We start from the raw sequence: 10571 nt of genomic DNA on the forward strand, positions 1-10571 counted from the left end.
ATGTGGAGGAGTGAGTGCAGTGTCTGAAAACAAATTGCAAGCTTCTTTTCTCCCCCCTTCACTCTCTGGAACAAGTCTTAAAGGCGTAAAACTTATTATTCAGCATAAACAGAACAGACAATTGGGGATAAAAGCATCATACAGTCAACCCAGGACAGTTCTCCACCTAGGCAGCAATATTTTTCCATAATGCAGCACCCCAGATGGGTTTGCCCCTGTGCTGCCAGTTATTGCTTCCATTGCTGCAACCACCCCTACAGGGCATTTGCCACCATCCATGAATCAGTATAGAGAAAAAGTATTGGCCATTTCTCTTGTTCAGCAGTGTTTAAGGCCAACTGGATGGCTTTCACCTGTGCAAACTGATGGCAGGATCCATCAATAAAGAAGGCATATTGTTTCTCACTTTCTTGTTATTTATTATATGGTGGGGCCTCTTCAGCACATGTCACCTCCTCCTCTGGTGACATTCTGAAACCTTTGCCTTCTGGCCAGTTCATGATCACTTCCAAGACTCCTGGATGACTGGGGTTCCCTATTGGAGCTTGTTGTATGATCAGTGCGACCCACTTACTCCATGTAGCATCAGTTGCATGATGTGCAGAGATCCCTCCTTTGAACATCCTGCCCAGCACTGGCAGTTGGGGTGCCAGGAGGACCTATGCTTCAGTGCCAATCACTTCCAAAGTGGGTTGGACCCCTTGATAAACTGCCACTATATCCTTTTCATTTGGAGTATAGAGGGCTTCAGATCCCCAACTCCAAAACCCCAGGGGTCAACCTTGAGTCTCCCCTGGTGATTTCTGCTGGAGGCTCCAGGAAGGATCATTCTCCCCAGCTGCGGTGTAGAGCACATTTTTTACATCTTGCCCTGTCCTGACTGGCCCAAGGGGCTACAGCATGAACTGTCTCATCTTTGATTTGCTCAAAGACTTTTCATTGCTCAGGCCCCCATTTGAAAACATTCTTCTTCTGGGTCACTTGGTAGAGAGAGCTTATTATATTTTGGAATGTGCATTCTCCAAAAGCCTACAGTACTTACAAAAGCTTGTGTTTCTTGTGAGTTGGTGGAGACATTGCTGTTTTGTTGATCACATCCACTGGTATCTGGCAACGTCCATCTTGCCATTTTATTCATAAAACCTGGATCTCTTGGGCAGGTCCCTTGACCTTACTTTGCTGCATTGCCCCACACGATATCATCAATGTATTACAGGTGTTCCAGAGCTTCACCCTGTTCCAGTGCAGTCTGGATCAGTCCATGGCAGATGGTAGGGTTATGTGCCCACCCCTGGGGCAGTCGATTCCAGGTGTACTGGATGCCCCTCCAAGTGAAAGCAAACTGTGACCTGCACTCTGCTGCCAGGATTGAGAAAAACACATTAGCGATATCAGTTGTGGCACCACTTGGCTGCCTTTGACTCCAGCTTATATTGTTCCAACATGTCCAGCACAGCAGCACTCACTGGTGTGACTTCATTCAGGCCATGATAATCCACTGTCAGTGTCCATTCTCCATTAGACTTTTGCACTGGCCACGTGGAGCTATTAAAGGGTGAGTGGATCCTGCCGATCATTCCTTGGGTCTCCAGTCGATGAGTCAGCTTATGGATGGGAATCAGGGAGTCTCAGTTAGTGTGATATTGCTGCTGGTGCACTCTTGGCACCTGCTGTTCTTCAATCTTCAGCAACCCCACAACTAGAGTCCTCCAAGAGACCGGGCAAGGTAGCCAGCTGATAACTTTGTCTCTAGGGCAGCTATACAGAAAGCCAACCAATACCCTTCTGGGTCCTTGGAATACCCTCTCCTGAGGTAGTCTATGCCAAGGATGCACAGAGCCTCTGGGCCAGTCACAGTGGGGTGCTTTTGCCATTCATTCCCAGTCAGGCTGATTTCAGCCTCCAATACAGTCAGCTCTTGGGATCCCCCTTTCACTCCAGAAATACAAATGTGTTTTGCCCCTTTATAGAATCATAGAATATCCCAAGTTGAAAGGGACCCACAAGGATCACCAAACTCCAGCTCCTGGCCCTGCACAGGACACCCCCTAGAGTCACATCATGTGTCTGAGAGCATTGTCCAAACATTTCTTGAACTCTGGCAGGCTTGGTGCTATGATCACTTTCCTGGGGAGACTGTTCCAGTGCTCAACCACTGTGATACATGAAGGGACGAGACCCACCAGCAGAGAGTGTGAATCTGAGACTTATTTGGAAGCATCAATATATATATCTTTACTCCTAAGAGCTTTTTTTTGGTTACAGCTTATAGACGTAATCACAGTTCTACAAAAATCTGTCCTCCTGACATTTTCCATTGTTCTCTCCAAAGCCATGGTAAATGAACACAAAGAGTGTACAGTTTTATGTTGAAGTAGAAGTAGAGACTCATTTGTCCAGTTCTGTCTCAGGTAGATTCGTTGCTGCTGCTGCAGGAGCTTCTGTTGCTCTCTGTTTAACTCTTTCCTTACACCAACACCTGTTACCCCACAAACCACCCTCTGGGTGAAGAACCTTTTCCTAGTATCCAATCTAAACCTCCCCTGACACGGCTTCATGCCATTCCTTCAGGTCCTGTCACTGGTCACCAGAGAGGAGAGATCAGTGCCTGCCCCTTGTGAGGGAGCTATATAATGTGGTCTCCCATCAGTCTCCTCCAGGCTAAACAGACCAAGTGACCTCAGTCACTCTTCATACAACTCCCTCTCAGGGTCCTTCACTATCTTCACAGCCTTCCTTTCGATGCTCTATAATAGCTTTATATCTTTCTTATACTGTGGTGCCCAAAAATGTACACAGTACTCAAGATGAGGCCACACCAGTGCAGAGTGGAGTGAGACAATCACCTCCTTTGGCTGGCAATGCCTTGCCTGATGCCCCCCAGGACATGGTTGGCCTTCTTGCCTGCCAGGGCACACTGTTGACTCATATTCAACTTGCCATAGCACGATGATATTAGGGTACACTGTGCACTGGTATCTACTAGAGGCTTATACTCTTGTGGGTCTAACATTCCAGGCCATTGGATCCACACAGTCCAGTAAAGCCAGTTGTCCCTCTCTTCCACCTGGCTAGAGGCAGGGCCTCTCTAATACTGATTACAGGATTCTCTAGTTCTTGTAGAAATGGATTAAAACTTGGTTCCATTGAATCAGTAGTGAAATCAGCCCTTCCATTCTGCCTGGGAATCTGCCCACTGGAGCAGCAACTTTCCTGGATGAACCCAGGATTGGGTTGTGATTGTTTTTCCCTGCAATTCCTGCCCCTGTGCCTCTAGAGTCAAAGTAGGTTTTCCATCCCATTTCCTCATGCCTTCTCCATGGTCCCACAAGTAAAAGCACAGGGTATCCCATGGTGTGTACCTGTCGTAGTTGAGACGGAGACAATACAAAGCAACACTCCTAACCCGTTTTTATTATAACATGCATGCTTTTTATACATTCTTACAAAACTCTTAACTTTACACTGTACTCATTGGTCAGGAAAGAAAAACAATGTGCTTATTGGAATAGACAGTTGCATGTTTCTCTTATTTATCCTTCTCTCTTTCTTGGTTTCTATGTCAATGACCTTGGTAGGAAATTTTTTCAGGGGTAAACATGGATCCTTTTATCAAACTTCTCTCTGGCTCACAGAAGTTGCTGTAAAACTTCTTCCACATGTACCTTCTGAATACTCTCTCAAGAATGAAAGGACACCTGCTCTCAGTTCCTGAATGTAGTGGTTTGACCTTGGCTGTGTGCCAGGTGTCCATTAAGCCGTTCTATCGCTCCTCAGTGGGACAGGGGAGACAAGATGGAAAACAACTCATAGGTTGAGATAAGGCAGTTTACTAAAGCAAAGGAACAAAAGCGAAAGTTTGCATGTGCATAAGCAAAGGAAAAAGTTAATCTCTACTTCCCATCATCAGGCGATGTTCAGACACTTCCCGGGAAGCAGGGCTTCAGCATGTGTAGTGGTTGCTCCAGAAATCAAACATTGTAAAATAATGAATGCCCCCCATTCCTCCCCTCTCCCTTAGCTTTATATTTCTGAGCTGATGTCATATGGTATGGAATATCTCTTTGGTTAATTTGGGTCATCTAGCCTTGTTGTGTCCCCTCCCGGGATCTTGCCCACTCCTAGCCTCCTTGATGGGGGAAGGAATGTTAGAGATACAGTACTTCTCAGCAGTAGCCAAAATGCTGGTGTGTTCTCAACACCCTTCCAGCTACCAAAGCAAAGCACAGGGGTGAGGGGTGCTATGGAAAAATGAACTCTATCTCAGTTAGACACAATACACTGAGATATGGGCCCAAAGAGAGAGAAGTACAAACAGTTGAGGAGGTTGCTGGAAAACACTGATGACAACTTTCTGACACAAGGGGTGGAGAAACCAACAAGCTGCTTAACCTTATGCTAATAAACGAGGAAGGCCTTGGCTGCAGTGACCATGAGATTGTGGAGTTCAGTACTGAGCAAAGAGGATGCAGGGCAGCATGTAAGATCACAACCATGGACTTCAGGAGAGCTGACTTAGGCCTCCTCAAGGATCTTCTTGGAAGAATCCCATGAGAATGGGCCCTGCAAGGAAGAGGAGTCCAAGAATGCTGGTCAATATTCAAGTACCACTTCTTCCAGGCTCAAGAATGATGCATCACAATCAGCAAGAAGTCAGGCAAAGGTGGCAAGAGACCTGCATGGATGAATAAAGAACTCCTGTCACTACGCAAGCATAAGCAGGAAACACACAGGAGATGGAAGCAGGGTCAGACCACTTGGAATGAATATAGAGAGGTTGTCAGAGTAAGTAGAAATGAGATGAGGAAGGTCATGGCCTATCTGGAATTAAATCTGGCCAAGGATATTAAGGACAACAATAAGGGCTCTTTCAAATACAACAATAACAAAAGGAAAACTAAGGATAATGTGGGTCCATTACTAAATCCATGGGGGACCCCAGTGACAGAGGATGCAGAGAAGGCAGAGTTACTGAATGCTGCCTTTGTATCAGTCTGCGCTGACAAGACCAGCCCTCAGGGATCTCTGACCCAGGAGAGCAGGGTAAAGGAATGGTGGGAGGAAGACATTCATTTGGTCAAGGAGGATTGGGTCAGAAAATACCTAGGCAAACTTGACATCCACAAGTCCACAGGCCCTGACAGAATGCATCTGGGAGTGCTGAGAAAGCTGGCAGACACCATAGCAAAGCCACTCACAAAATCATCTTTGAAAGGTTGCAGAGATCAGGAGAGGTGCCTGAGGACTGGAAGAAAGCAAATGTCACCCTGATCTTCAAAAAGAGCAAGAAGGAGGACCCAGGAAGCTACTGGCCAGTCAGCCTCACCTCAATCCCTGTAAAGGTGATGGAGACCTCAATCTGGAGGCCATCTCTACACATATGGAGGACAAGGTGGTGACCTGGAGCAGTCAACATGGATTCACTAAAGGGAAGTCATGCTTGACTAGCCTGATTGCCTTCTACAATGAAACAACTACCATGATGGATGAGGGGAGATCCATGGATATTGTCTACCTGGACTTCAGCAAGGCTTTTGACACTGTTTCTCACAACATCTTCATAGGTAAGCCCTGGAAGTGTGGACTGGATGCGTGGATGGTAAGGTGGGTTGAGAACTGGCTGAATGGCAGATCCCAGAGGGTCGTGATCAGTGGCACAGGGTCTAGTTGGAGGCCTGTTGTGACGGTGTTCACAGGAGTTTTCAGGTGAGGGAAGAGACGAGAATGTTGACTCCATGTTCAGAAGGCTTGATTTATTATTTTATTATATATATTACATTAAAACTATACTAAAAACAATAGAAGGAAAGGTTTCATCTCAGAAGGCTAGCTAACGGCTCCACCTGCTGCATTCCACAGCAGCAGATAATCATTGTTTACATTTTGTTTCTGAGGCCTCTCAGCTTCTCAGAAGGAAAAAATCCTAAGGAAGGATTTTTAATGAAAAGATGTCTGCGACAGCCTGTCACTGATGATGTCCCCCAGGGTTCAATACTGGGTGCAGTATTGTTTAACTTATTAATCAATGACTTGGCTGAAGGGGCAGCTGCCTCCTCAACAAGTTTGCTGGCAACACAAAGCAGGGAGGAGTGGCTGATACTCCAGAGTGTTGTGCTGCCCTTCAGAAGAACCTTGACAGGTTGGAGAGATGGACAGAGAGGAACCATCTGAAACTCAACAAAGGCAAGTGCAGGGTCCTGCACCTGGGGAAGAATAACCCTGTGCACCAGCACAGGGTGGGGGCCGACCTGCTGGAAAGCGGTACTGCGGAGAAGGACCTAGGCATCCATGAGCCATCAGTGTGCCCTTGTGGTCTATTGCAGTCTGGCTCGCTGCAATCCCAAGTCTGGTCCAGCTGGGGGGACAGTGGCATAAATAGAGGAATGGGTACAATGAATTTGCCCAAAAAATCCACTTTAACAGCAAAATAACAAACGTAGAAACGGCACAGTCTGAGGGACAAGATCCAAAGACTGGGGGGTGTGGCGAACGTAACGAGATATGGGGATATTCTGAGGGTAAGGGTCCAATCACAAACGTGAACTCAGAACATACCCTTATATGTGACATGTTCTGAACCAACTGAGAACAAGAACCAGAATCATGACTTAATATGGAATAGTTCCATTAACATACCATCAACATACTAATTTCCATGACCACACTGTTCTCACCATGACCAGACTAGATATCTCCCTTTCAGTACCCTGCTTCCCATGGTCTCAGGTTGATGCCTTCTGTATATGCTACCGGGGCTAAACCACTATTCATCCCAGCCAGCTGCATTTCCACAGTGGCCAAGAAGGTCAATGGGATCCTGGGGTACATTAGGAAGAGCTTTGCCAGCAGGTCAAGGGAAATGATCCTGCCCCTCTACTCAGCCCTGGTGAGGCACATCTTGAGTTCTGTGTCCAGTTCTGGGCTCCTCAGTACAAGAGAGACATGGAGCTCCTGGACTGAGTCCAGCAGAAGGCTACAAAAATGATTAAGGGACTGGAGAATCTCTTATGAGGAAAGGCTGAGGAAGTTGGGCCTGTTTAGCCTTGAGAAGAGACAACTGAGAGGGGACCTCATTAATGTATATAAGTAGGTTTCGAGAAAATGGAGCCAAGCTCTTCTTGGTGGTGCCAAGCAATAGGACAAGAGGCAACAGGCAGAAACTGATGCACAGGAAGTTCCACCTGAATATGAGGAAGTTCTTTACTGTGTGTGTGACTGTGCACAGGAACAGATTGCCCTGAGAGGTTGTGGAGTCTCCCTTACTAGAGGTATTCAAGAACCATCTGGACACAATCCTGTGCCATGTGCTCTGGGATGATCCTGCTTGAGCAGGGAGGCTGGACCAGATGACACCACTGGTAGTTCCTTCCAACCTTATCCATTCTGTGATATCCCTCTTAATTGCTGGAACTCCTGGATCAGTTTATCGGACAGTTTCTTCACAGCTGAGATGAGGGAGGAAGAAATACTGTCTTCATATTCCCGGAGATGGTGAACCACTTCATCCACTGTTAGTGGTGTATTGTCTTTCGAGATTATTGTTGTTAATGGGTTGGCATGCACCGTTGGTGTGCTCTGTACACATTTCCACTTAATGGGTTGTAGTCATTGGGCTTTGTCTGGATCTTTATGTAATTACGCATTGTCCAGGTCATAATGAATCATCTCTCACACGGCTAATTCCCTCAGATGTAAGATACCTTTCTCAATTGCAGTCTAGTCTTGGGTGACATGGAATATCTTCCTTCTAGGGATACCTTTCCATCACACTTGACAGGACTTGCCTCCAGAGACTGAGGGCTTATGTCATTTTTCCCATTGCTTTGTCAATGCCTGCTTCCTTAGCAAGTGATCCCAACTGCTTGACTTCCTTACCCTCTATTTCCAAACTGCTAGCTCTGTTATCTCAGCATCAGAACAGCTAGGCAGTAATAATACACTCACCTGGATGACAGATGAAATCTTTTCATATCTCCTGCAGCTCATTTAAGGATAGAGATTGAATAGTGGTTACCACTTGTTCTTCCTCTTCCTCCTGTTCCTGTGAATGGCACTTGTGACAATCCCGCTGCTTCACCCTCTTCGCCCTCCCTCCTTGTCCTCCATTACTAAGCTCTTTTATGAGCTGACTTCTGTGTACATTTCTTCTGTATAGGGGCAACTGATACCAGCACATGTTGGTTCTCTGGTTCATCTGCAAGGCCTGTCACAGGGGTTGGAGTAGTTGCAGGGCCTGTTGTCTTGTTGTCAGATCCAGAGACCTTCTTGTACCCCTGAGAGTACTGAGTGGTGTTGAGCAGGGCTCAGTAGGCCTGGGCCAGTGATTTGTGTCTCTCTGGAATTGCCAGGTTGACTGTCTTGGTTTGAAAGACAGGTGTCTGCCAAGGAAGGTGGGAACCTCCTTTGGAATGGAAAATATTACCTCCTTCCCTCCAAATTATTATAATTTTGAAATTATGGTGCTTTCAGGAAAAGATATGGGAAAAGGAATAACAGTTCTTTACTACTGTGTGTATGTATAAAAAGGCAAACAAACAACAACAATGGCAGCAACAACAAACAGAACCAGAAACCCAGTAACAGCCTTCTTTTGGCCATCAAGCACTATCCCCTTTGGTGCAGTGATGGTCATAGCCGGCAGGAGGGGCGCTGGTGGCTCCCAGTAGGGCAGGGTAAGGTGCAATGATTCCCCCACAGCTGCAGAGGGCGTTGTGGCTTGAGCTCAGCCTTCTCTCTCCATACTGTAATGGCAGGTGAGCCAGCAGAAGAGGTAGAAAAGGGGCTTCCTTTACAAACCCACAGGGGCAGTTGGTCCTGGGGTCCCTTCGGGTGACGAGATGAGCTTTAGCAGGAACCTCAGAGCGGCAGGCTGGAATGGCAGAGGTGAGCAGACCCTGGGGGTGGCAAACAAAATGAAGTAGAAACTCTGCAGCTGTAGCAGGAACCGCAGGGGGTTGGGCAGACACGGGATATCGGGTTAAAGTGTTGCAAAAAACCCGAAGTAGTGGCAGAAGACAGCAGAGCTGGGCAGTGGCAGCCGGGGTCCTGAAGACATCCAGGGGAGGCTCCCTTGGAGGGGTTCCGAGTCCCAGGTTTTCCCCTGGGGCACCCAAGTAGATGGTGAGGGTCCTTTTCCAGTAAGGTCAGGTGTTAATAAGGTCCCAGTTCAACCATCATTTAATCAAACTTTTTAGGAAAATTAATCCACAAACATCAGAGGTTTATGTCAAAAAAGGAGACAGAGGAGTCCTTTTACTTTATTCGAATAAAGGGAGAGTCCATGGGGCATTCCCCTGGAGTGTCTCAATAAAAGTTTTGGAGGACCCGGCCTCCTTTTTATGCAAATTTTCTGGCCACATTTCCATTCTCTCTTTCCCCATTGGCTGAGGTACTTGAGAGGTACAGACTTCACAATACGCCTGATACCAAAGATTTCCCTCTAATGTATAACCCTCCCTTTTAATTTTTAATTCTTATTGTTATAAATGATCAAATCGTGAGCAAAAATTATCAAAAATTTAGCAAATATTTATTAATTTGTCTGCAAGACCGAAGTTCAGTCTTCGAAACCACCACAGGCAAAAAGACAGCGTCGAGCCCGGGATCGGCGCCGGGTGAACACAGATCTGACCTCCCGAGTGTCAGAGTCCACCCTGGTATTACACTTCGGAGAGGTAGCGTTCAGCTGCATCCATCAGAGCGGAAAGATGTGTGTCCTCCTGGCTCCACAACACAGGGATGTAGTGCGGGCTGCCTACTGCCAAGGTACCACTGTTTTCACAATACCCAAGAGAAAGAGAAAGTCATCTTTGTCATTTTAGTTTTCTGCTTTTTTATATTTCAAGTTAGTTCTTGATCACCCTGCTGGGAAGTTTTGTTTTGTTGTTGTTAGGAAAATTAATCCACAAACATCAGAGGTTTATGTCCAAAAAGGAGACAGAGGAGTCCTTTTACTTTATTCAAATAAAGGGAGAGGCCATGGGGCATTCCCCTGGGGTCTCTCAAATTTTTGGAGGATGCAGCCTCCTTTTTATCCTAATTTCCCAGCCAGGTTTCCCTTTTCTCTTTCCCATTGGCTGAGGTACTTGAGAGGTACAGACTTTCTGAAACACCTGATACCAAAGATTTCTCTCTAATGTATAACCCTTTTAATTTTTAGTTCCTATGGAATTTAGGGTTTTTCCCCATTGTTTCTTTCATCTTTCAATGTCCAATTTAATTTATCAGCAACCCTAAAGTTTATTTGTAAAAGCAAATATATTTTTCCATTCATCAATAAGTGGAATCATTCCCATTGTTTCTTTTATGTCTCAGTGCTAGCTTTATCTACCAGCAGACCCACAGCTTGTTTGTAAAATCTGCCATTCCTCTCAAACTGCTACCAACACCCTGACCAACAGGGTGTCAGGTTGTATTCTGACTCTGACAGTGGTTTTGTTTTACTGCATTTATTTTAATTTTCCTATTAAATTGTATTTCTCACTTGAGATCTCCCACTGGTTCGCTTTCAAACTAGTACACTCACCCATGGTAGGAGAAGCAGTGGGAGGACAAAGGCGCCATAGTGGCAG

General features: G+C 46.2%; 1 protein-coding gene across 1 annotated transcript in view; it reads right to left on the reverse strand.

Annotated features, from left to right (window-relative positions):
• LOC106632095 (interferon-like) overlaps positions 1-10563 on the reverse strand; it is a 14355-nt gene extending 3792 nt beyond the window's left edge. The window contains 1 exon segment of the mRNA XM_031065262.1: positions 10526-10563. Coding sequence (XP_030921122.1) covers positions 10526-10563 — 38 coding nt within the window.
• Between the last annotated feature and the right edge of the window lie 8 nt (positions 10564-10571).

Source organism: Geospiza fortis, unplaced genomic scaffold, assembly GCF_000277835.1.
Source record: "Geospiza fortis unplaced genomic scaffold, GeoFor_1.0 scaffold516, whole genome shotgun sequence".
NCBI lineage: Eukaryota > Metazoa > Chordata > Aves > Passeriformes > Thraupidae > Geospiza > Geospiza fortis.